This window comes from Theropithecus gelada, chromosome 17 (genome assembly GCF_003255815.1).
Source record: "Theropithecus gelada isolate Dixy chromosome 17, Tgel_1.0, whole genome shotgun sequence".
Lineage (NCBI taxonomy): Eukaryota > Metazoa > Chordata > Mammalia > Primates > Cercopithecidae > Theropithecus > Theropithecus gelada.
In genome coordinates this window covers 41683941-41711926 of record NC_037685.1, presented here as the reverse complement: position 1 = coordinate 41711926, position 27986 = coordinate 41683941, and the positions used below count along the sequence as shown (strand labels likewise).

At 37.0% G+C, this 27986-nt stretch overlaps 1 protein-coding gene across 3 annotated transcripts in view; it reads right to left on the bottom strand.

Moving 5' to 3' along the window:
• Positions 1–1723: 1723 nt before the first annotated feature.
• TPP2 (tripeptidyl peptidase 2) overlaps positions 1724–27986 on the bottom strand; it is an 83020-nt gene continuing 56757 nt past the window's right edge. For 2 of the 3 annotated variants that reach the window (XM_025364331.1, XM_025364332.1), the window contains 6 exons: positions 23640–23791; positions 17145–17241; positions 15955–16085; positions 6385–6592; positions 4448–4567; positions 1724–2641 (listed from right to left, as the gene is read on the bottom strand). In XM_025364331.1, the coding sequence (XP_025220116.1) occupies positions 2552–2641; positions 4448–4567; positions 6385–6592; positions 15955–16085; positions 17145–17241; positions 23640–23791 (798 nt within the window). In that variant the 3' untranslated portion in view covers positions 1724–2551. The remainder of the gene's footprint in view (positions 2642–4447; positions 4568–6384; positions 6593–15954; positions 16086–17144; positions 17242–23639; positions 23792–27986) is intronic. The other variant, XM_025364330.1, reaches the window with a different exon arrangement.

Sequence of the window (27986 nt, the reverse complement as noted above, 5' to 3'; positions counted from 1 at the left end):
CCTTGGTTTACTATGTTAACACAGACTCAGGCTCATGAAGTTCAGTTTCTCACTTTTTCATTTCTCAGAAAATTCTCTCCATTCAAGGTTTTCTCCCCTTCCCCTTTTGGGGAGACAGCAAGGATCCCTCTTACCTATCTCCCTATGAAGGCTTCTCTGACTTAGATCCTAAAGGGAAAGACAAAGACACATGTATTCTGAATGCTGGGTTGTTGGGAGGACAGAGAAGGAAACACAGTGGAGGCAAAGACTCAGTTAATTCAAATGAAATAATTTTCTAGTTGGAACAGTCACATTGATTCAACACCATGATTTTCTTAAGGAGATTCATGAGGGTCAAGTGATTTGGCTTGTCAGTACTTGAGCCAGGATGAGACAGCAGAGACCCAGGCTGTAGCTTCCAGTCATCCAGTCCCTGCACATTTCATTAGAGCTGGGGGTGGAGAAACGGTTTGAGATTTGTGGTGCCTAAGAAGAGGAGCAGGTGGGGCTCTTCTGGGGTAAAGAGAAGTTCTCCCAGGAAGCAGGCTAACATGAGGAAGGAAAGAAATCCCATGAGATGGCAAAACTCCTCCCAGTAACAATTGGGAACTGCCTCTTCTTATTGGAAAGGGGCCACAGAACTAGTATTGGGCACATACTATGTACTGTCTCTAATGGTTCTTTAAAATGTTATTTTTACCTAGTTTTTTCAATTGTTTTCAGTGGGTGTGCGCAAACATTGGCTACTATGACCAGAAACGGGAAAACTGCTTGACTTTTTGAAGTACCATCCTACTGCTTGTATTATTTTTAATGTAATCACATAGAAACAGTATTGATTTTACTGAGGACATCTTCTGGAGCTTACTTGGGTCCACTTGTCACCACAGAAATGCAGAATGATCCAGACAGGAAACAGGAGCTAACATGGCAGCTTTGTATAACTGCCTCCAGTTACAGGAGTCATAAATGAATAGGCATGGCTCTGTTTCAATACAACTTTATTTACAAAAACAGGCAGCAGTCCAGTTTGGGTTAAAGGGCCAAACGTTACTGATTCCTGCTGTATGTAGTACTTACCTGAAATAGCAAAACCTGGGTTGTAAAGCAAGGTCTGTAATTTAATTTCCGACAGGTGATCAGCAGTATAACCTTGGGAAGTCATCCTACCTTTACTGAGCTTCTCCATTCTCTTACTGGACTAGACCTATACAAATGGGGACCTGTATGTCTGTGCAGGTGACAGTCTGAGTGTGTGAGAGAGAACATGCATGTAGCTGTTCATGGATGGACTTCAGACCCTACATAGCCCAGAAGTTGTAAACAATATGCTTATACATGTATTTATGTTTCTCATAAAGGCTCTAACACTTTCATGAGATACAGCAAAAACAGGAATGACTAGATAGGATTACTGGTAGGCCTTTTGCAGCAGTAAATTTTAAGAGAACAAGATAACAAAAATACATACACACAATTTGCCATTAGATAAGGGATCATAAACTTAATACTACTTGTGTCTGTTTATTTGGTGGAGGAATGACGAGAGATGCACATGTAGTAGCCAAAGATAAAAATAATAAAAAAGTTAATCACACAAGAATTGGAAATATATTCAAATAATTGTAAGCCTATAAGAAACACTGTAAAATAGATTACCTTATGTTTAATTTTTTGTCTATGTATTTAATGTATTATTTGTTACAACCCCAAATTTTATTTATGAAAAATTAAGACCAACTTTAAGAAGCTTCAATATTCACTTTTATTATTTATAAAAAAAAAAATTAAGGTACCAGAGTGCATATGGTGTACTGTGATCTTGGTTTTGCAAATTTATTCACGTGTTTTACATTATTTCAATTTTAATAAACATATCATATGTGTATCTTTACAATACCTGATAAAGATTCAGCTGTCTGGCACTTACACATGTATTCATAGAGTTCATTCTGATGCTCTGAACTTCTAGAGGATGTGAAAATGACTTGCCTATAATTACCCCAAGATGAAGCAATTGCCACTCATTTGTGCTGGTTCTATTTTTTCCCCTTAACTCAATGTAAACATTTGCCAAAAAGAAAAAAAAAAAATCTGGAAATGAAGTTCTGTTAATTTTTAGTCCAATAAATAATTTTAGCTACGCTTAATGTAGCTTTTTTAAGGCCTTCATACAATTGAAAAAAATTAAAGTTGAGCATGTTAAAACCCTGTTCATTTATAAAATAAAAAATAGAACTTTACAGGTTTGCAGTTAAAAGTTACCCTCCAAAACCTATCATGCATGTCATAAGCTGCAACCCAACTCGAAGTCCTCTGTGCTGGCAGGCAGGGAACATCCCTGTGCCAGCAATGTGAGGCATTAAGAAAACATCATGATGTCAGAGGTCTAGATTTACATGTATTAAGCCACACGTCAGTGAATTCTCTGATAAATACACGTCATTTTAATAATCAGTATTGGATAGTGGATGAAAACATGCATTAGACTAAAAATGCCACAAATTTGTTTTTATATCCATTCACTATAAAACTTCCTTTTTTAAAATTTAAAGTCTTGTTTCCTATTTTAGAATACGCAATAATCGGGAGGATACATGATGGGGAGCCAGTTTTCAGTAAAAGATGCACAATGGGTCCATCCAAGTAACTTCATCAGCTACAACAAAATACAATAATATATTATTATAAAGGAAGTGACAGATTTTTAAGCTCAGTATTTAGAATAAATTCTGTATTAAATATTTAGTAACAGTAAGGTAGTAGCATACAGAATCTTCCTTGCACCAACTGTCACACACCCACTGATCTTTCTTCCCACCAACCAACTTTTCTTACTGTCAACCAACTTTCCTACCAACCAACCTATTCTTCTCATCATTATCTCTACCAACTGTCCTTCTCCCTCTTTCCTATTAACCTGTCTTCCCTTCTTCCTTCCAACTTACTTGGTCCTTTCCTTCCTACCAACCTAACTTCCTTTCATTCATTTTTTTCTGAGTAACTATCATGTCAAACACTGGGAAAAGAGCATGGAACACATTCACCTCCTACTTTCAGGAAAAACAAATAATAAGCAAATTAATAAATGAATAAACAAGTAGTAAGATATTTATCAGGTGTACAGTAGACATAATATTTGATACAATATAAACTAACTGGGGAGTTAGATGGTTAAGAAAGAATCTCTATGGAGGTGACACTTAAGTGGAGTTTGAATGACAAGAAGAAATTTGTGTTAAATCTGGGAAAGACATTCCATCTAGCCGGAGCAGTGAGTGCTGAGGTCCTTTGGTGGGAAAAGGTGTGGCTGTTTCTGCTAAGCAGAGATGCTGGTGTGGCAGAAGCAGAGTTTATATGGGCAAGTGTGATATGAAATAAGTCTGGAGAGGTAGGTAGGGGCCTTATGGACCACAGGGGAGAGTTTGGATTTTATTCCAAATGTGATGGAGATTCAATAGCAGGTGTCAAAAGACATCTTTTCCAGCTGCTGTGTGGAGAATAGGCAGCGGGAGCGGGGCAGAGTGGAGGGCACACAAGTTAAGAAGCACTCCCTGATGTGAACGTCGGCAGGGATCACCGGCTTTACAAACCTAAGTGCTCACGGATCCGATTCCACATGATGAGAACCACATTAGACATATCAACACCTGGCTCCAGAAAGAGTTCTCTTAATCTAGTCAAAGATCTGGAGGAGCTCATTTCAATTTGGACTGACTGGTGAAGGTAAACAAAAAGCTCTAAGAGTAAATATGAATATATCTTACTCTAATTATCAAACATTTTCAGAGGAACCTACTGGTCAGTTTTACATCCAAAGCGTACCTTACATATAAAGTATAATTAACCTGGACTTGCCCTTTAGCTGAATCTGCTACCACCAAACTCCCCTGCCTTAACGTATCCTTTAGGCATAAACCAATTACGCATGTACAAAGACGAGGTCAGACTAAACTGACTTCTGTAGAATTCAGCTAGTTTTTTTTACTTGACAACTAACTTGTGCAGAAAGTTCAACTACAGAATTTCTCTGCACATAATATGATACATGGTAAAATAATTTTAAAAATGCCTACCATCTCAAATGAAGAATAAAATCAAATATAAACTCCAGAAGTTCAACCATTTTAGAGTTGAGGCAACGTGCATTTAAAAGGAATTGTTTCCTTCATAAAGAAAAACTGGCTTCTACTTTTACAAAATTCAAAATGCATTTGCCCTTGCTGAAAACATTTGAGGCTAGTATCAGTTTTTCGGATAGCAGTGAAAAGTGTTTTTAAAATTTAAACAGCTTATTGACTGTCTCTCATGTATTTATTCTATAGTTCACATTATGCTAATTAGTGTAATAACTGGTCACAATAAAACCATGATTTCTATATCACAATCCTAATTCTTTCTAGTTATCTTGTCACTATGCAATATCAAAGTGATGCTTAACAGTGACATTTTAAGTATCACTTACTTGAATACAATTTTTCCAGTTTTCTTTTGTTGGTTTTTCTTCCACAAGTTTAGTTGCAAATTTAAGGCCTCTCCCATACATTTTATTTACTAATGCATGTTTATATGCAAATGTCAAAACCTACAATGTAAAACATGATAAAGCTTGTTTATAAAATAATTTACATTTTAAGGCATTAGTTTTAACAATAAAATTAAGGCTTTAACAGAAGTGTAGCTTTTGAAATGAGTATGGTATATCGAGTACATTTTTAAACACTTGTAAAAAGATAATTAGTGTCTTCAAAAGAGCTGAGTATTCCACAGAATGAACCATGTTTTTTAGGAAGAAAACTAATACGAGAAATTATTAGCTGTGGAAATCCACTTAAAAATACCTTTTCATGCATAAGAAACCAGAGCTAACATAAATAATTACAAAGATGCAAATCAGGATAGAAATACAAAATGCAGAGTCAGTATAAACTGCCAAAATTCCAAATGAGGATAGAAGTCAAAAAACAAGTATTAGATTATATAAGCATGGATTCTTTGGTACAAGTTTTTATCTGTAATTACTGCATCTGTCAAATATACTTATAATCATTTATATATATTTTTGGTCTCTACTTTGGAATGTGGAGAATGTACTCAAAGAAAATCCTATGACACTGATTTGTATTCTAAAGTATTTAACAATCGTTGCCATAAACACAGTAAACAGGTAATAGAATGCATGACCCCTAATATAGTAGTAGCATTGCAAAAATAGAATGATCTAAAACAATTTTATTATGATGTTCATCAAGTGTTTGTCAATCTCTGTTAGATTCCTCAAAGACAAAAACCAGGTTCTTATTCATCTTTATGCTTCCAGTGGTAAGCAGTGTTTGGCACATAGCAGGCCTTCAATAACTGTTCCCTTGTTTGTTCGCAGTAACAGCAAATATTGTTGGGGACACTGCATGTACTTGACACTCACTCACCACAGCCTAAGGCAGGTCATGCAGATAAGAAACTAAGGTATCACAATTTAGTAAGTTGCCTAAGGTCACATATAAAAGTGGTAGAGACAGGAGCCAAACTCAAGGGGTTTAATTTCAGATTCAAATTCCTGACCTCTGCTGCAATACTGGCTCTTTCAGTTTCCCAAATATAACTGAGTACCTTCTATAAATGCACAACCGTACTGTGCTGGAAAAATCTGAAGCATATAAGAATTTTCTTCCCACTTCCAGGGTCCTTTACTGCAAATTACCAGTTAATTCTGAGAACACGCATCTGTCTACTAAAACAAAACGATGGTCTGTGATAAGTGAAGGGAATCCTACTGACTCCATTTACTTTATTTTCTTTATTTTCACAGGAAAAGAAGATTAATGACTTGTATAATCTCTATTGCAAGAATTATAGTAGAGACCTAAAAGAAATTAACAATGTTTTTGTAACCAAAATCCAAAAAAGTTCATCAACAATGCTTTTCCGAATTGGGTTTTAAAACTGATTAGCTACAAATCAAGATGATAATTATTCAGAAGTTCAAGAGTTTTGAGGAAAATAAGTAACATCTAAACTAACCAGTATGCCCCCTCAACCTGCCCCCAATCTCCTACCACCAACAAATTAGCATATACATAGAGAAGGGTAGGCCTGAAGGCATTTTCTAGAAGACTTTCTTAATTTAGCTACATACATAACTGGTTTAACTAAAAGCCTACTACATATATTCTCAAACTTTTTAAAATTATCATGGTTTAACAGCCAGTTTGCAGGCCCATAAAATAATGTTTTTTTAAAAAAGGTGAGACAAACACGAAGTACTATGCTAAACATGTCATATTCAGAGCCCAGCTTAACTCTTTCCATTTACCTCCTTCCTCTTGTAACCAGCAATGCGGCACAGAGAGGTCTGTGAAGTAACCCCGAGAACTTTGCCAAAACAAGAAGCAGAAAGGTTACCTTATTGTCAAAAAGATCAGTCCATTTAGTAGTTTCCCAAAATGTTTCTGCCAGAGAATCCAAAGGACTTTCTCCTTCTTCCTCCTTTCCTTCTGCATCAGTGGAAATGGCTCCATCTTGAGCCTGGGTGTGAAGAAGATGGTCTGCCAGGGCACAACCTTTCCTACAAAGGGCATCTACGAGGGTGGATTTCTGTTTGTCCATGTCACTGTACAGCAAATTAAAAAATATTTCAGATATCAGTAAACTGTCTTTAAAAGTAAATTCTTATCTGAACTTAAATTCATGTATTCTTTTGCTTAAGATTTATAATGCAGAAATACTGTATATCCAGGTACATATGCTTGTATTATACATCAAATAAGATGCCTTATTAATAAACATCAAATGAGCTACTATATTACACAGATAGATTAAACGAGTTAGGGTAGCTGCACCTTGTTGAAACAGAATGCCAGAAGCAACAGAGTTGAAAGGTTAATCACTATTCTAAATTCTTTTAGCTATATAACTCTTAATGAGGTCAATGTCTTCTGAGTTTTCAGATTTCTTATAGACAGCAATCATTACATATTTGTCTATGTGTATACACAGAGGTCATGTCTTAAAACTTTCAGTTCATGACTAGGACAACCAAATATAATGCTTTACTCTGAATGTGCCAGCAACTGTCTCAGCATTTTAACACGTTAATTCATTCACATTCAAACCATTCTGAGTAAGAGAGACTATTAATTACTGCCACGTTGCAAAGGAGGAAACTCAGGCCCAAAGAGACTATGCTATTTGTTCAAGGTCCTCCACTTAGGAAGTGGCAGATCCAGGATTCTAAGCTTAGCAGTAGAAATCTGTAATCTGTGCTCTTAATCACTATGGCACACTGCCTTGATCCAGGGCAGGCATCTTTGTTTTCTTCAATGCATTCCAAGTGCCTAGGATAATGCCCGGCACAGAATGGAAACTCAATAAATCATTGCTGAATGAAATACAACAACCACCTACACTCCAGGGGAAAGTGTTAGTCTCTAGAATGTATGCTTATTTGAGGCATTCTGTCCAACTCATGTCAGATACATGTGAAAAAAATGTGGACTAGAAGTACTGAGAAAATGATGATGGGGCACTTAGCTGTGGAACAAACTAACGGCTAAGAGTGACTCTGAAAGACTCAGAGTGAAATGTGTAGCATGCGAAACCTGCCGGGACTATACCATCAATAAGGATCCGCAGTAGGAAAGGCAGCCATCAGCCCAAAAACCTGACAGCTCAAGGGCTCACCCACATTAATCTGTGCACCAAAGAGTCCTGTTAATCTAAGAGGCTGCATGGCAGGGAACATGAATGCTAAGTACCACGGAAAATGCTGTTGCTGAAACACTGCCGGAGACTGGGGTATTCTCAGAGGTTCAAAGCCCATTTGATCTGGTACCTTGAAAGTGAGCAGGGAGGCAACGTGGATAGTAGAGCTGCTGAGAAATTCCTTCAGACTGGCAGAGTTCATCAAAGAGGACAATTACCAACCCCAATACATTTGCAATGTAAATGAAACTATGCCTAAAAGATCCCTCAGTGCTTCTCAGCACAGCATTTCAAAGCTTTAAGAACCAACTTTCACTCCCTTTTTGTGGAGATGTTTCTGGGTACTGCTTGTATACATTGGAATTAAGAAGAAAAGGATTTACAAGTAGACTTTTGGGGCTTCCAAGCTGTGGGGCATCTGCATGGCTTGTCATCGCCTGACCCACCCTCCTTCCCCTCCTCCACTCTTAGATGCCAAGTGCCATCCTTAAATGTCTTCTCAGCAGTCCTTTGTTTATGCCTTCCAACAACCCAAGGTGTCAGGCACAACTACTATCCTGATTTTGTGAAGCAGAAAAGGGGCTTGGAACAGCAATGGGTTGACAAGGCAGGTTTCCACACCCAGGCCAATGCTTGTAGAAGATCGATCAGGGTGGTGGGTAAAAGTTAGAGGGAAAGATGGAAACCTTCTTGGAAGGCCGGGGGGTTTTGCAAAAGCTTTGAAAGAGGATTTGGTTGAAGGCAGCCAAATTCTCTTGTCTGGAGCCTGAGAACAAAGGGCAGATAACAATGGAATGTAAAGAAACTTATCAGATAAATTTGTTTACTTCTGTCTCCAAAAACCAACCTTTGATCATTCACTCTACTTGGGGGTCAACAATGTTTATTACCCACAGATTGTGTTTGCTCCAAGCTTTTGTCATTAAATCTGTGCTAAATAAATGTGAACATCGCTGGCTTAGGGGGACTGCTATCTCTCTTCGGCCCCTAGTGCTGGCAGACCCCTAGCCCGCTCTTCACTGGATACCTGTGCCTGAGTACTCCTTTCCTTTCATCCGTCACTCAGTCAGAGTCTGCAGGACAGACTTGGCAGGTGGTGCCCCGTGTGAGGAACGCTGCAATGGATCACAATGGAACCCTCAAAAATGAAGGTGAAGAGACTGCGCAGTCAGTAAGTCACTGGTGCCCGCTTGGGATTTCGAGGGACTTGTTCAGGCTACAGTTTCATCATGGGGCAACAGTTATCAGCTCAACAGCAACAGTATATAAAACTATTGAAACAGCTGCTTAAAGCTAGTGGAGCCTCGTTTTCACAGGCTCAATTAAGGGACCTAATGCAAACTGTTGTTTCCCATAACCCATGGTTCCTGGAAGAAGGTACGCTAGACATAGAGCTCTGGGAACAAGTCGGGAGAAATCCTAAACATCATGCACAAGGGCAACAGGTCCCAGTAACATCTCTAAGGTTACAGGCCTTAGTTAGGGCTGCTTTGGTCCCACTATACACAGAAGAGCCTACAAAGGGAAGGGAGGAGGAGCCATCATCTACCTTACCACCTCCTCCTTCTCCCTCAGCCCCGCTGTTACAGGGCAAAAATAACAAAGACAGAATGGAGGTTTTGCCTGAGCTCCCTCCTCTTGGAGAAAAGACAAGGAATATGCTATAGCTATGGGACCCTGTCTTAGGCAAGTGGCATTAGAAGGGGAGCTCTTGGCCTGCCTGGTAATGCAAAATCGACAAGGCAATTAGGTGTATGAACCGTTAGTTTTAATGCTTAAAAAGACATAAGGAAAAGCATAAAAAAACAAAAACAAAAACAAAAAAACAGAGCTGCTAGCCCATTTACAAGAGGGTTGAGGTCACTCTGCAGATCTCTAATAATGTTATTAGAGATCCACTGTTACTCCTCCCCTATCCCTGACGAGGTTCTCTCAAAATCTTATTTGGGTAGAACAGTGACCTTTAAAGGGAGAGAAATTACAAACAGCCCATGAATCAGCTGAGGAACAATTAAAAGCCAGCCATATACAACCGTCAAACAGCACTTGGAATTCGCCTATTTCTGTCATTCCCAGAAAGTCTGGCAAATGGAGACTTTTGCATGACTTATGGGCTATCAATGCTAATTTGCAAGCTATGAGGCCCCTTCAACAGGGCCTCCCTTCCCCAGCGGCAATTCCTATAGATTGGCCTATAGTCTTATTGACTTTATTGACTTAAAAGACTGCTTTTATACTATTCCCCTTGCAGAACAGGACAGAGAAAAATTTGTGTTTACAATAGCAGTTATCAATAGAGGCCAGCTCGCCAATTTCATTGGAAAGTACTTCCTCAAGGAATATTGTGTCAGTATCAGGTAAATCAGGCTTTGCTCCCCAGTAGAAAAGACTTGCCTAATTGCAAGATTATTAATTTTATGGATGATATTTTACTAGCAGCTCCAACAGAGCCAGTACTTTTAAGTTTATATGCCTCTGTCGTAAAGAATACACAGTTAAGAGGTTTAATCATAGCACTTGAAAAAGTACAATTGTCTTCTCCTTGGAAATATCTTGGAAACATTCTAACTTACCGGTCAGTAAGACCTTAAAAAGTTAAATTAAATACTAACAACTTACACACCTTAAATGATTATCAGAAATTACTAGGTGATATTAACTGGCTTCGCTCCACCTTGCACATAACTACTGATACATTACAAAACCTGCTTTCTATCCTAAAGGGCAATACAGCCCTAGACTCTCCCAGGTATTTAACTCCTGCAGCAAAAAGGGAAATTGAGGAAATACAGCATGCTATTTTTCAGAGGCAACTGGATTGCACAGACCCACAATATTCAATATTCAGTTCAATTGTTTGTTTTTCCTACTAAGCATTCCCCAACAGGATTAAATAGGACAGATGTCCCCAGGGCTATGCTTCCTAAAATGGGTTTTTTGCTCACACACCGGAACTAAAACTCTATCTCCCTATATCCAACTAGTTAGTAAAGTCTATTTAGGCTGCAGATGATGCCATCAGTTGCTAGGTTATGACCTTGATGTCATCAGAATTCCTTTAAGGAAAAAGCAATTCGAGGTAGTCTTGCCCTTATCTCTAGACCTGCAAATAGTACTCTCTGATTATACAGGCCATATAGAGCATGCCCTTCCTGCTGATAAACTACTTCAGTTCTTATCTTGTACTCCTATAGTTATGCCTACAAAAGTGGTTCACCCTCACCATACCTAATGCTTTAATGCTTTTTACTGACGGCTCTGGCAAAAAATGGGAAGGTGGCTATTTGGTGGAGACTGCGCAATTCCCTCATTCGTTCTGGATTTAATAACACTCAGAGAGCTGAGGTTAGAGCCTTAATATTGGCCCTGGAGACCTTTTCTGCTCAGCCTATCAATATTGTTAGTGACTCTGTTTACTCTAGTTTATTGCAAAACCTTGAAACAGCCCTCATTAAGTCCACTCTTGAGCCCACCCTGTGTGTAGTTTTTCTTTGATCTCAGCAATTGGTGGATCAACGTACACATCCTAGTTTTATTACACACATTCGGGCCCACAGCTCACTGCCTGGCCCCCTAGCTTATGGCAATGATCAAGCAGACCTGCAGATTATGATGTCACTGCTTGACCAAGCCACCCATTCGCATCATCGTTTCCACCAAAATTGGAGAAAATTATCTAACCAATTTCAACTTACCCAAAGACTAAACACATTATCCTGCAATGCCCAAACTGCCAGCTCACAGGCACGTCTGCTCCTTTAACAGGTGTTAACCCTAAAGAACTAGATCCTAATCGTCTATGGCAAACTGATGTTACACACGTCCCTAAATTCGGAAAACTAAGATATGTACATGTATCTGTTGATACCAATTCTCACCTAATCAGCACACATGCTCTTCCTGGAAAGTCTGCCTAATATGTTATTAAACATCTTCTTTTAACTTTTGCATTTATGGAGTGGCCCACAAAAATTAAAACTGATAATGGTCCAGCTTATGCCAGCTCAACATTTCAGCAATTTTGTCACACGTGGAACATCCAATATTCCACAGGCATCCCTTACAACCCCCAAGGACAGGCCATAGTAGAACGTGTCCAATCTGCCCTTAAAAATACGCTCAGAAAACAACAACAACAACAAAGGAATATGAGTAAGGACCCTGCAACACCACTGGCACAAGCCTTATTTACCCTTACTTTGTAAATCTAAATGATAAATTTCAATCAGCTATAGAAAAGCACTTTGCTAAAACCTCTCAAGACATTAAACCCTGCAGTTTTATGGAAAGATATAAACAGTAATGTATGGTGTGGTTCAAATGAATTGTTAACGTTGGGAAGAAGATATGCTTGTGTTCACACCCCCTCAGGTCCTCTCTGGATTCCAGCATGAGGCATCAAACCATACCATAGCATGGCTAGGACCCAATCTGGTACCAGAAATGAATAAAATGACCCTGCAGGACCCATAGCCCTGGATGATGCGGCTTCTTCAGACGACACAAGCCCCGGACATTACCTGGGGGATGCTGAAGAAGAAAACTCAGGAGGCTAAGCGAATCCTGCTCTAGACATAGATGTCATTCACTCCAGATAATCTGTTCCTTGCTGTACCTTCTGCTGTACACTGCAACTCTCATAGGGTATTAAACCTTTGTATTCTCTCACTCTGCCTGCAACCCGTACCTGCTACCTCTACTGGGCTCATCTCTTAGATTTGCCTTTCTTCTGCCCTGTTACCTGGGCAGACACCACCTTCCCAGGCTCTAATAATGTAACTGCTTGGCTGGAAGGGGTTAATACACCCCCAGTGGGGTTCCTTAGTAACAGCACACATTGGACTGAGGTGCCAAGAAAAACTACACGTCACTCCTTGATTGGAAAAGCATGTTACTGATTATACTCATGTTTGTCTTATATTATTTACTAATTCTAGGAATGCAAAACTGGAATACAAGCAGTAATCACTATGCCAGACAAACTGGTTACTGCACACATCTGTACTCTTCAATCAACAAAACCCGATGCAAAAAACAGAAAAGGGGGAGATGTAGGACACCAGTCAGGGTGGTGGGTAAAAGTTAGAGGGAAAGATGCAAACTTTCTTGGAAGGTTGGGAGGTCTCACAAAAGCTTCGAAAGAGGATTTGACTGAAGGCAGCTAAATTCTCTTATCTGGAGCCAGAGAGCAAAGGGCAGATAACAAGGGAATGTAAAGGAACTTATCTAGATAACTTTGTTTACTCCTGTCTCCAAAAACCAACCTTTGATCATTTGCATGCAGGACTGCTCTCTGCTCGGGGGGTTGACAATGTTTATTACCCACAAATTGTGTTTGCTCCACGCCTTTGTCATTAAATCTCTACTAAATAAATGTGAGCATCACTGGCTTAGGGGGACTACTAACTCTCTTCGGCCCCTAGTGCTGGCAGTCCCCTACCCCGCTCTTTCACTGGATACCTGTGTCTGAGTACTCCTTTCATCCGTCGCTCGGCCAGAGTCTGCAGGGCAGACTCGGCAAATGCTGCCTGATGGATCCTGGCTGCCCAGAGAAGGGCTGGAATGATGCAGAAATCAGAAGGCAACCTGGAGGTGACATAGGTAATCTGCATTTGTCAGACCTGGGTTAAATTAGCCGTAAGAGCCCTTTCTATTTTAGCATCCTCTGATCATGTACTCTAAACGCTACATATCTAGAGTATTCCTTTCCTCTCCTTAGGTTGTGTACTGACTGGCTGAGATTGAATACCTTTTTAATACATGAGGCTTTTTCCACTCAGGAGAAAGTCAGCTTTTCTTTCTACAGGTTTTTACAATTTGAAATATTTATTTAAAAATACTTGTATTTCATTATCTCTTAATAATTTCCTATCTGGCAATTTCATCTTCTATATTAGATGGTAAGTTTCCTAAAAGTAGAGACTATTTTGTTCATTTTTTAAGTCCCAGTCAGTGATGCCTTACATGAAGTATTTGCTCAATAAATACCTTGAAATCAAATTAACAAAAAGTTAGTATCATTTTTAAGACTAGAAAATGGCATTTTATAATATTTGATGTTAGTGATTTAAGAGAAAGCAATTTTGCATGGAAATGAGAAATTAATGCTTAAGTTGGCTGCTACTTGCCCACAGATGACATCTGTAAGAAATGTTAAGTATTTCCTGATAGCATCTTGTAAAATATTTCAACTCTGAAAATTGTCTTCTGTCCAAACACAACCTGGCCAGAGTCTATTTCAGTCAGGCCAAAGCAAAGGCCTGGAGAGAAATTCTTTAATTACAAGGATAGACAAGTTGACCCAGTGTTGCTAAAAACTTAAAGCAGCTCCACTCTCAGCATTATTACAAAGTTTTATGGCTTCTTTCTAGTTTTATCCCGGCTTATTTCCAATAGCCATGACAGTCAGTGTCTAGTAATCTCCAAAGAGTAGAAATTAAAAAAAAAAAAAAAAAAAAAAAAACGAGATTAAAAACAGTGATTAAAAAAGACCAATAACAAAATAAAACTAATTTTGTATTAGTTTATGGCTCACTGTAATCCGAGATTGAGTTTCCTCTGTGGATCGTAAAATTGAGAAAACCATATGTGTTATTTCATGTAATATCTGAGTTTGAGAAAATCGTATTATTTTCACAAAGTATAAAAAATAACAAAAGCTAGAAAGTATATGGGATAGTTAATGGCAGGGGCTGCAGAGAGCTCAAGGAAGACTCAAAATGGGCCATTCCTTTTTAGCAACTGGTTATCACTGGTGATCTGCAGAAGACAGTTTTAAAGTGACCAAGGCCAGCCTCCTCTTATAATAAGATGAACAATGATCACCCTGAGACAGAAAGGAACACAATGAGGATGTGTGGGAGGCAGATGATGCTCCTTTTTCTGTGAGATAATAATGAGTTATGTTAACCTTCTCAAGAAGGCAGTAAGAATATACAGAGAAAAGAAAGGGCATGGGCTGTGGAGGCAGACCCTGATTTGACTATGTGCTTTCCAACATCCTAGCAGTGGCAACTGGGCCAAGTCATCTAACCCCTCTGAACTTCAGTTTTCTCTTCCTTAAAAGGGGGATACAAAGGCCTCTGCCTTTCATGTTGTTTGGAAGACTAAATTTAAATAAAACAATGTATTTAAAATGCCCTCAATAGTCCCTTGTATATAATCGGCACTTAATAGATGGCGGCTGTATTTTCTATTATTAACAACAACAACAAAATGGCAATGGTTTGAGACTATTCTTTTGAAAAATAAGAAAAGGTAATAACAGTGGCCAAAGAACTAATTTTAAATACATTCTATCCCACTTGCAAATTATTGCTTGTAAGATTCGTAAGATCCTATAGTGTCAATATAAATGATATAATGGAAAGAATTCTAGCAGTTTAGACTCCAACTATTTTATGTAGAAAAAAATACTAAAACTGATAAAATTTTTAAGGAAAATTTAGTATTTTCAGGCAGCCTGAATAGTTTTGGTTAATTAGTTATAATAACCACAAAAGAATCAGGATATTTCTACTAGTTAACGATCTTGTTATGTTGAAAATGAACCAAAGTGATAAACAAGTAACTGACATTGGAAGAGCTACCATGAGGTGATGGTTTAAGAGTTCATGGAAGGGTGAAAGTGACCAAATGGTAGCTTGGTTCAGAGTCACTGGACCATTATATCAACATATGGAAATCACACTCCTGCATGGAAGGAACCATACCAACCACTCATAAACCCAGGGAAGCTTCTCTATTTACACACAGCATTAGGTTTTCTAAAGGCAAAACTCTAAATTCTTTCCTTCTATTCTCCCTAAGTAATACTATAAAGCCAGTTTCATAAAAGTTGCCAGATAGTTTTACCTAATTTTATTTTTTATCATTTATTTCACTACAAACCAAATATTGGGTTTTTCATGTTATTGGACAATAAACATTTTAAAAATTAATTTTACAGTGTTAATTTTTGTCTTCCTGATATGGTCCAATTCACATAAACCCTCTCAAGTGGTTGGACTGCTTGATCACAGATACTCATATCTCTCCACCTTGACAGTACTTAATAGCAGAGAAGGCAAACTACTTTTCTTGGGCTTTTAAAAAGATTGGACAAAATTATTTTAAAATTTCTAAGGAGAGAGTATCCAAATAGTGATAATTCCCATTATAAGGATATAACAAACATCAGAAAAGCAATATTCTCTATATTATTAGTCCCTACTTTTAAAACAAGTTAACTAAGAAATGAGATGCAAGAAAGATTATTTACTGGTTAGGTACTTTTTTATAGTAGCTGCATCAGGCCTGGGATCAGTCTTCATCGCAATATAAACTGCTAGGGCTGTTTGATCTATATGAGAAATAACAGCATTTGCCGCGTCAACAATTTCATTAAGTCTTTTCATTCGTTCCTGGAGATGAAAAAAGAAGTAATAAAAAATAGGTACATCAATCAGCATATGAAAGAAATTACACTTCTGCTGTCTCAACCATGAGAGCTACAACTGCAATGTGAGTAAACTACATAATTGAACCCAGGGGGCTCCATGCTCTCTCCTAATGTAATTTTTCTAATTGCTGATATCTATAAAACTTGAGCTCAGATGTATAATAAAAATACCTTGTTTACATTCCCTGCTGGAGTACAATGGTAAAAGTAAGCAAAATATAAACTTCATAAAAATGTAAAGTTTTCTTTTTTTTTTTAACAAAGGTAACTCCTTTTCTGTATTTCTTAAGATTCTAGAAATGTGATTGGCTATTGTTATTACTCTAGTTGCACACTACCTGAAAACAGGGAGGAAAAAAAAAAAAAAGCCCTAGCTGATGAAACCAGTTCTTTCTGATCCATCATCAAAAACACAAAGATGACAGTAAACATTATAATCAACAGTCTAACTGTGATTACCATGATGTTCCCAACAATTTGCCTCTTTCTTGTTAAAGTCTTTTAAGAAATCTCCTTTAAACACCCTTTGGTTCACTCTGAACCCTTGATGATTTTTATCTTGATTAGGACAGCACTTTTCCACTGCTTTGATGACTAATGAGAACTGGTTCATCTCATCACAGGCTAGAACTACAGCCAACTCTCACAAATGGGAATCATTAACAAAGTTAATGCAAAGTAGGAATTCTTTCAGCGAAGGTGTTCAGATTTCCACCTGGCCAGGATTACTACCTTCTGCCCCTTACCCTTTAGGTTAAGGTAATGAAAACAGTCCTTAGGGTATCTTCTCTATTACTAATCTCACTGACCAAGCATGAGCAAGAATCCTAAACTAAACTCAGAGTAGTGGCTAGGTCTTATCATAACCTTCATGAAAACAGCTTAATACAACATTCAATTTGAGAAAACACGTTTTAGTTAGCAAGAACAAAAGAGAAAGATAATAATGCACTTTTACTCAAAACACAAACCTTATCTAATTACAAACAAAATAAGATGTATTAGAATGAACATGTCTAACCTTTTCAGCATCCAATTGATGAAGTCGAGCAACGTACAGAGGAAGATAATTAGGATATGTTTCTTTCAATTCGTTATAAATGTCACTAGAATCCAGCCTAAGTATGTAAGAAGGAGATAAATATTTACTTTTTCTTTTAAAAAGAGTATTTCTGTCTTCTCTATTATTTAACATTACTTGGAAGTTTAAGCCAATAAAATAAGACATTAATCTGAAATGTATAGTCATTGACAAGGATTATCATTATTGGCAGGTAGTATAAATGGTTAACTAGAAAACAAAATAAATCAAACTGGGCTGCGTGCAGTGGCTCACAAGGTCAAGAGATCAAGACCATCCTGGCCAACATGGTGAAACCCCATCTCTACTAAAAACACAAAAATTAGCTGGGAGTGGTGGCACACGCCTGTAGTCCCAGCTACTCGAGAGGCTGAGGCAGAAGAATCACTTGAACCTGGGAGGCGGAGGTTGCGGTGAGCTGAGATTGAGCCACTGCACTCCAGCTTGGTGACAGAGTGAGATTCCATCTCAAAGAAAACAAAAACAAAAAATAAAATAAATAAAAACTGAAAATTATTTCAATTAAGAGTTCAATAAGATATCCAAATAAAAATATGCATCAATAGCTTTCTTACATACCAGCTATTATATTTATTTAAAAGGAAGAAAAGCACATTCACAAATAGCTAGAAAGATGAAAAGATTTAAAAATGTCTAAGATCTATTAAACTCTTCTGAAAATTCTAAAAAAAATAAAAATTTAAACTTTTCTGAAAATTCTAAAGTCTTGAATGAATACAGTTATTCTACATTCCCTGATGCAGAGGCTGAATAACATTCTCAATTCTACCTGATTATATGTATCAGGATAAAAACAAATTAACATACAAATGGTAAGTAACTAGCACCAGAAGTGGGTAACTTACATTAAAGTCACTTACTATATTAACAAAACTCCATAGTAGCATAAAAATAAGGTTGACTGGGATTTTGATACTCTAACTAACTTTCTATGAAAATAAATTTAACTTGTAGACAACAAAATTTACACTAATTCTTAGTACAAAAAAAATTAAGTCCTGTTTTTCTCTTTTCCCTAACAATTACACAAGGGCAAAATCAACACTTTCATTTTACATGTTAAAACTACTGCACCTTAATTATAAATTTTTTTTTTTCCAAAAAACGTTCTAAGGTTTTTTAAGTTTTGTAAGGGAATGGTAATAATTTTTTGCTGTTTTCTTCTAAAACACCTATTAGGTAAACCTTTTCAATTTTTTCTCCATACAATTTTCCCATTTTAAGTGTAAATTTCAATGTTTTCCAGCATAGTAACAGATATATGCAACTATCACAACAGTCAACTTTAAAATATTTTTCATCAATACAAAAAGAAATTGCCATACCCTTTAGCTATCAGATCTCCCCAGCCTCCCCAGCACTAAGCAACCACTAATCTACTTTCTGTCTCTATAGAAAATTTCCTCATTCCGGACATTTAATATGAATAGAATCATATTAATACAAGGTCTTTTGTGACTGGCTACTACCACTTAACATACTATTTTCAAGGTTCATTCATGTTGGAGCCTGTATTAATCCTATTCATGGCTGAAGAGGAGTCCCCTGTATGGATACATCACATTTTGTTTGTCCATTCATCAGCTGATGGATATTCCACCTTTTGGCCATTATGAATAATGCTGCTATAAACTGTCATGAACATGTTTTTGTGTGAATATAGGTTTTTATTTTCCTTAGGTATATACCTGGGAGTGGAACTGCTGGGCCATATGGAAACTAAGCTTAATCATTTGAAGAGCAGTCAGATTGCTTTCCAAAAAGTCTGCATCATTTTTGTATTCTTTACCATCAATGTCTGAGGATTCTGCCTTGTCCACATACTTGCCAAAACTCATCATCTGACTTTGTGATTCTAGCCATCCTAGTGTGAAGTTCTATTTCATTGTGATTTTTATGGGCGTTTCCCTGAAGACTACTGATTTTGAGCATCTTTTCATGCACTTACCGGTCATTTGTATATCTTTATAGAAATATCTATTCAGATTCTTCACCCATTTAAAAAATTGGGCCATTTGCCTTTGTATTATGAAATTGTAGGAATTACTTATGTATTCTGGGGGCTGGGTGTGGAGGTGGCTCATGCCTGTAACCCCAACACTATGGGAAGCTGAAGCAGGAGGATTACTTGAGGCCAGGAGTTCGACTAGCTTGGGCCACACAGTGAGATTCCATCCCTTAAAAAAATTAGCTGGGCGTGGTGGCGTGCACTTGTAGTCCTAGCTATTTGGGAGGCTGAAGTGGGAAGATCCCTTGAGCCCAGGGGTTCAAGGCTGCAGTGAGTTATGATCATGCCACTGCAGTCCAGCCTGGGTGGCAGAGTGAGAGAGACCCTGCCTCAAAATATTAAAAAAAAAAAGGTCAGCATTCTTTACATATTCTGCATACAAGCTCCTTAAAAATATATAACTTGCAAATAGGCCTTTTTTTGCATTTTCTTGATGCTATGCTTTGAAGCACAAAAGCTTTTAATCTTGATTAAGTCCAAATTATCTATTTTTTTCTTATGTTACTTATGCTTTTGGTATCTTTAAAAATTGTTTGCCAAATGTAAGGTCATGAAAGTTTACCACTATGTCCTCATTGAGGAGTTTTATAGTTTCAGCTCTCTGATACATTTTGAGTTAACTTGTATACATGATGTGAGGCAAGGGTCCAACTTCATTCTTTTCACATATGGCTATCCAATCCCAGCATCCTTTGCTGAAAATACTATCCTTTCCTCATTAAATGGTCTTTGCATCAGCACCCTTGCCAAAAATAAAAATCAGCTGACCATAGACACATGGTTTTATTTCTGGACTCTTAATTCTATTCCATTAATCTATATATGTCTTACCCTTGTGCCAGTATAACACTGTCTTGTTTACTGTTGCTTTGTATTTAAGTTTTGGAATCAGGAAGTGTGAGCCCAACTTTGTTCTTAATTTTCAAGATTGTTTGGCTATTCTGAGTCTCAGGGAATCACATATGACTTTTAGAATCAGCTTGTTAATTTCTATAAGAAGTCTTCAAGGATTCTGATGGGAATTCAACTGAATCGTTCGATCAATATGAAGAGTAGTGTAATGATATTAAGTCTACTAGTCCACAGACATGGAATACCTTTTCCATTTACTCAGGTCTTTTAAATTTCTTTCAACAATGTTTTATAGTTTTGATGTGTAATTCTTACATCTCTTTTGCTAAACATATTCCGACACATTTTATTTTTTTCAATGTTATTGTAAATGGGATTCTCTTAATTTCCTGTTAACTTTAAATTATTGATATATTTGGACTTAGGTCTTTGATTTGATTTTTTGCTTTTGACGTATCCTATGTCTTTTTTTTGTTCCACTGTTCCTCCTTTACAGCTTTCTTTTGTATTAAGTGAATATTTTTAAATGAACATTTAAATTTATTTAATGATTTTTTTCAGTTTATTTTTAGTTTTCCTTAGTGGTTGCTCTAAGGCTTACCATATACATCTTAACTTATAAGAATCAGCTTCAGATTTTTCCTAGCTTAATTTCAGTGAGATATAGAAATGTTATCCATTTATAGCTCTACTCCCGTCTCCTTCCTTGTGTAGTAGTATTCTATCTGTTGTATCTATTACTGTTATACACCAATCAATTGTTATAATAATTACTTTACTATCTGCAGTCATTTCTTTAGCCCAATACAGTTTTGCTCCTTTGTGCTATCAGTAAATATATATTACAGACTATTACGTTTAAATATTACATAGGCCTAATATATACACAACATTCAGAGAAGAGCTTTTTAAATTAGTTAACAGGAAAAAAAGGAGAACTTCATGCTTTTATAATTCCATAATAATTAACTTTACCAGCATTTCTTTCCCCACTCTCACCGATGTAGATTCAAATTACTGCCTGAGATCACCTGCTTTCAGGTTGAAGAACCTCTTTTAGTACTTCTTATAAGGTGGGTTTGCTAGCAACAAATTCTCCGGTTTACCTGGGAGTTTTTTATTTCATTTTCATTTTTAAAGGATAGTTTTGCTGGATATAGGATTATTGGTTGAGACTTTGAGCACTCAGAATCCCACTGCTATCTGACCTCTAGTGTTTCTGCTCAGAAGTCAGTTGTTAACCTTACTAGTATTTCTTTATAAGTGATGAGGAGTTTTGTCTTGCTCCTTTCAAGATCTTCTCCTTATCTTTGACTTTCAGTATTTTTAACACGCTATGTCTATTTGTGGATTTCTTTCCATTTACTTTGAGTTCATTGAGTTCCCTGGATATGTAGGTTAATATCTTTCAATAAATATGGGGTGTTTCCAGCCATTATTTCACTGGATATATTTTTGCTTTCTCTCTGTTCTCCTGGTACTCCTGTTCCATGGATTTTGGTGCACTAATGGTATCCCACATTTCTCTGAGGCTCTGCTCTGTTCATTTTTTTTCATTCCTTTTTTCCCCATTTTGGAGAGAACCCTTAGGTACATGGACTTCTCTATCTTCTGTTGCAAATGAAGTCAATTCCTTCAGGAAGAAATTAGGAGCTGTCAGTTTTATGAACTCCTGAGGCCCCACTGGCAAAATCACTAAGCCCAAGCTCTGGAACAGGGAGTGGAAGAATGGCATGTTTTTCTTTGAGTCACACGCCCACTTAAGGAGCTTAGCACTCTCCTGTGGTCTTCTCAGCTTGCCTCGTGTGCTATGGAACCACAGCCTCCTGGATATTAGGGCCCCAGTGTTCCCAACAGTACTTCACAAGTAAGGGTTAGCAGAAGAAGAGAGTCCCCACCTTTTGACAGCACTCAGCAGGAACTGAGCCGCTGCAACTGGCAGTGGGTCAGGATGAGAAATGATGACATCCTGCTTCTCCAAGGAGGAAAGCCTTTCCTCCCCCAGGAGCTGGAGCTCCTGAAGGCAAGATCGGAAGTAAAGTTTCTGGCTCACTGAACTGCGAGAGGAAAGGGAGGCAGTGGTCTTGGTTCAAATATCACAGACTCTTGCTTTTCTTAACCAATTTTTGTAGGTATTTTTGAATAGATGTTTCTTCATTTGCTGTATGTCCTTTGGACCATTTCCAGGGGCTTTTAAAAGTTGTTTTGTTTTGTTTTTAAATAATTTTCACTAGTTTTACTGGGGACCAGCATCATGGGTCTCCTCAGGCTGTCATGCCAGAAGACAATCTCTGCAATTTCACTTTTGAAGAATTTATATTTTATTGTCAACTGTTTACGACATCCTAAAATCAGGCAGAGACAGACCTGAAGACTTTGACTTCCAGTGGAGATACAACGTAGTTTTAAGTGGGAAAGGTATATTTGCATGTGAACTGACATTACAATGGTTCAATCTCTGGGAAATATTTTCACATCATGATGACTTCTATTCCCTCTAAAACCATGTAACTGCAAGGATGCATACATAATCAGCTAAAGAGGATTCCCATAAAATACCAGCAGTAAAAGAAATATTGCACAACAGATGGAAAAAGCAACTGATTTGACTATATAGAATAAATTTCAAGTAGAAAGTAAGCCCAAAGTCAAAGAGTAAACTAGAGTAAAATCTGTGGCAAGTGCAGAAAAGCATTAATATCTTTTATGTAAAAAGTTTTAACCAACCAGAAACATCTAATGTCTCAACAGGAAAAAAAGGTGAAGAATACGCTCAACTCTCAGAAGCTACACTAATAATGAATGATACCATCTAAAAAGCTCTCCTTTAATAATAACTAGAGATGTAATTTAAGACAGCAGTAATGGCCCGCTTTTGCACTGTGTAGTAGCACACATACATGGCTAGATGAGTGTAAATTATTACACTCATCTCAGAAGGCAATCTGGCAAAATATAGCAAGACGATTTTTACTTTTAAGATGCCACATGATGGAAATTTTAAAAAATCACCTTTATGTATAAAAATGTTTATCACAGCATCAGGAAGAAAAGCTATAAATATATATATGCAAAATAAAATGTTTAAATACATTATGCTGCATCCATAGAACCATATACAACACAGACATTACAAATGGTATTTCACAGGGCTGTTAAATCATAATAAAAAAGTAACTGAAAAATGGAAACTAATTTTATCCACACTGCTACATGTACAAACACAGAAGAAAAAAATAATATGAGGACAATGACTATTTATGAATTGTGGGCAAAAGTGATTTTTCTTTTTTATACTTTCCAATATAATTATCTTCCAAGAACAAATTAGAGTGATTAAAATAAAAATTAAAACATTTAATCACAAAATTACAAATTTATAATTTAAATAAATTACACATTTATATAAAAAGAGGAAAATTTAAAAGCACCTATAATCCTACCATCTGCTATTAACATTTTAAAATACGGTCTATGTATATATACACAATATTGTTATAGTTGAGAAAACAGAACTAAACATTTAAAGAATTAAAATACATTTAAAAACCTACTTTGTCATCCACTGAATTTTAAGATCTCGTAATGCTTCAGTAAACTCTTCTTTCAAATCTTTCTCTTTTTCTGAATCTTTTTCCTTATCTTTGCTGCCGTTCTTAGTCTTTGTTGGTGGAGGTATTAAGTAGTAATGAACAGGGATTACATCCTACGAATGTGGAGAGAGATTCTTAGATTAATATGCTTAATTTTACATATGTCAAAATCATCTTCAATAGCTACATGTCATGTAACATGGGCTGCACCTGAGTAGTACTACACTGTATTCTAGATTCTAAGGGTCACAATACACCAAAAATTCCAATCTCTGGTCACAGTAATTTTCTCACAAACTGATGCTGAGTACTGATACTTCAAATATCTCCTTTAAAATAAAAGAGAGAAGAACCCACTTTTCTCCATTTGAGTATATTTGGTATTCTTGGCTTTACTTGGCAGACAGATGACAAAAGTACACTAACCTTTCACATTTTAAATCTGAGAAGAGGATGAAATAAGTCCAAAGTAAAAAAAGATCCTCTAAGTAAATTTAAGGGGACATTTACACCTTCATTAAACCAACAGGACTTACTGAGTCCCCGCGACGTGCCAGGTAATGCTCGAATAGGTAAAGAACACACCAGATGCTGACATCTGATACGAAGAAAACAAAACAGAATAAAAGGATAGAGTGACTGTCAGGTAACAAGGGGGAGCCGATGTACACAAAGTGGCTACGGAAAGCCACTCTGAAGAGGTAATATCTTATGCAAACGACCCTAAATGAACAAGGAGAAGATGAGCAAGTGTAAAGACCTGAGCTGGGTATAAAGCAAGCACAGCTGTATCTTCTGAGAAAGCAGGCGGCAGCCAACTTAAGTAGGGCTTGAGAGAATATGGTTTAAAAAAGAAAAGAAAAAATACTATATATAGTATTCTAAGCGCACTAAGAAGCACACCAGAAGAGTTTTACAAAAGACAGTGACATGATTAAAGATTTCTGCTTTTTGTTTAATGACTCTAGTTCCTGTATGGATGAAAATTTTGGTTTGTGTTCTATTTGGAAAATAGATTATAGAGGGTAAACGTGGAGGCAGGAAAACAACAAGTTAGGAAACAAACCTAGGAAACCCTACGCTGCGCCTTAGACTAAAAACAAAATTGGAGAAAATGAACAGATTTAAAGGTAGAACCAATGCGTTTGCCGACAATGCTGAAAAATATGTAGATGAATAAGATTAGGGATGGAGAATGGAAAAAGCAGCTCTGTGAGTGAGAAAGGGAAAACAAAAAGCACCTGGGATCATGGAAGCCTTGAGGAAAACAGCAAGAAGGAAAATGATCAACTGCCCACCTAGCTGAGAGGCAGTGTACGATGAAGTAGGAACTGAAAACCTGGCAGCACAGAGCCTGCTGACCCCCCTGGACAAGAACAGTGTCAGGGGACAGTGGAACAGTCCAGACCAGAGAAGACAGAGATGAAAAGAGAATGGAAGTCAATACGTCTGTGGGTCTTTTGAGAAGTTTTGCTTTGAAGACAGCAGCAGAGAAATGGAGAGTAACTGTATTTATTTTATTCACAGATAAATCTTGACTTGTGAAAGGTAAAGCATTATTTGGGAAATGAAATCACATGCTATATCTGCTAGATTTGTTTTTGGCACAATAACTGGGTGTCCTTAATTAAGCCATTATTTATTAAGTCAGTTCCTCAATTTCTATCTTTGGGTTTGTATTTAAAATGGTGCTAAATTAAAATACTATATTCATTTTAATTAACAAAGTTCATAAAATTGAAACAAATGTTACCAAAAAGACATTCACTGAAAAAGCTTTACTCTGGTTGAGTAAAAAAATAATATTGCAAGTCCCCACCTCCCTGTATATAGGATGTTTAGGAGCATATACTACACAAATATTCCCATTTTAACAATTTTCACAAACACAATTTCAGGGTATAAAATGATGTAACAGTAAACCAGGAACTATGGTTGTAGTTCTAATAGTATTCCAACACAAAATAATAACTGCTATCTCCACACTGATTCATTTAAAGCACAGAAAACCACTTTGACGTCAGATATAACCATATAAATCCATTCGTAGCCACTGGCTGTCATTCTCCCTCTGAGGTCAGGGAGCCAGAACCTGTAAACAAAGTCCTTATGTGAAACATGAGACTGGGAAAAGGAAACAGGTCTACTGCTTGGGCTAGCTCTTTCAGGACCCAGCTGCCTGTCCTTCTCCTCTCCTTCTCAAGGTTCACTCTCTGGGCGGGCACTGCCCTGAGCAAAGCCAAGGTAAGCGCAAAATCTGAGCTGATCTTCTACCAGCAAGTTCTTATGAAAACAGACTGCATCCGTGTCATCAGTACAGTAAAGACAACACATCTAGGAATTGAAGGGGCTAAGTGGCCTCCAATATTTACTTTCTGTTAATATAGCTCCATTTTCCATGGAATTGAGCTTCTCTGCCACCCAGTGTGCTAGAATGAGCGGTCTCCAGTCTTTCTCCCTGAGCTTCCCGCACCTCCTCGCGGTATCAGGGAGAGAGGTCTGCTGCTCTTAGGGAGGCAGCCTGTATGTTGTGAGGCACTTCCTCCTCAGACTCAGAGATATGTGCTATTGTTTTAGTACAGAAGAGAGAAAAGAGAATTGAATTTAAAATGAGCCATCTTTAAAATTAATTTAGGATTTACAATGAACTCTAACAAAGACCTATCAAAAGTAGGAAAAAAGATATCCTAGCAACCTTAAACTATCATTAAAAGCAAAAAAGAGACAAAGAAAGTTTATGATGAATTATCTCACGGAAACAAAAACCAAGGTTTTGTAATCAGCATTTTACGTATTAAATATATCAAATTAACTATAAAAGTTAGTGTAATCCTACAAGATGTTTCAGGACAGGGAATTTTTTTATTAGTAAAAATTATAAACCTGGTAGTTTTAATTTCTAATCAAAAGAAAAATGGCGCTATTTGTCACTTGCTGTATCACAATAATTTCTTCTTTGTGCCAATATTAATATTTTTATGACAATTCTCAAGGGGTTAACATAGTATCAATTTAATAGAAATAATTTTGTACCTTTAATCTTGAGAAATCTTGATTATGGTTTAAAGAGACAGTCAAGAAGAATCTTCAGAGCAGAAATGCTATGAAGATTTCTCTACAGTACATATTTAATGGTTACGTTTAGAAAAAAAGCATTCCAGCTACTCACGAAGTATTTCAACAGTGTTCAAACTGAACAGTGTTATTTAGAAAGTCAAACTCACCTGCCAAACCAATAACTACTCTCTGGGCAACACAATGCACTGTAAGTTAAACTGTTGTTCCAAATAGCAATTTCTTTAGTTCTTTAAATTATTAGTAACTGAATATTCAAAATTTTAAAAGCTTCACATAAACCATTTTAAAGATGTATATCATATTTGAGTGCTATTTATGATCTGTTAAAAGTGACAATATTCAGGCTGGGTGCAGTGGCTCATGTCTGTAATTCCAGCACTTTGGGAGGCTGAGCCAGTAGGATTGTCTGAGGCCAGGAGTTTTAGACCACCTTGGGCAATAAGACCTCTCTCTACGAAAAGTAAAACTTAGCCAGGCATAGTGGCACATGCCTGTAGTCCCAGTCACTCCAGGGAGGCTGAGGTGGGAAGATCGCTTGAGCCCAGGAGCTGGAGGCAACAGTGAGCTACGATTGTGCCACTGTAATCTAGCCTGGAGTGTAGAGTGAGACTCTTTAAAAAAAAAAAAAAAAGTATATTATTGCATTTTACAAGGAATTTTAAAAAGGGTGACATACTTTTTCAAATCAAGTCACTGAAACCCAGAGAAAAAATCTATTAAGAATTATATACAAAATGCTATTTATCTTCATCAACCGGGAATTATACATGTATTTTTTTCTTCGTAATGTGACTGTAAAACTGTAATACTAATTATTTCTAAAATAAGAGCTTTATTGTGTACTTGCATTGAAGACAGAAAGGAAGAAGCAGAGATAACTCTAGCTGCTAAGTTCTTCAAATGAAGCTTTACTAATCATCAAGTAAATGCCTTTCTATTCATTCAATGTTTTCCTAACTATACAACCTAATTCAGACAAAATCTACCAAAACTTGCGAAAGGTCAACTAAAATAAGAAAAATAATTGCTATGGCTTTCGTGGTAAGTGCCTTCTATTTTTAATAGATTCCTAGAGTATCTTTTCCTTGTTCTCTAAAGCAGTGACTTGCAAACTATTCTCACAATGTCCCAAAGATATACACATTAATACATAAAATGAAATTACAATTTTATGAGTCTGATGAACTGACATTTCCTGTTTTTAAAACAATGTTGTTTTTATCCCATTAC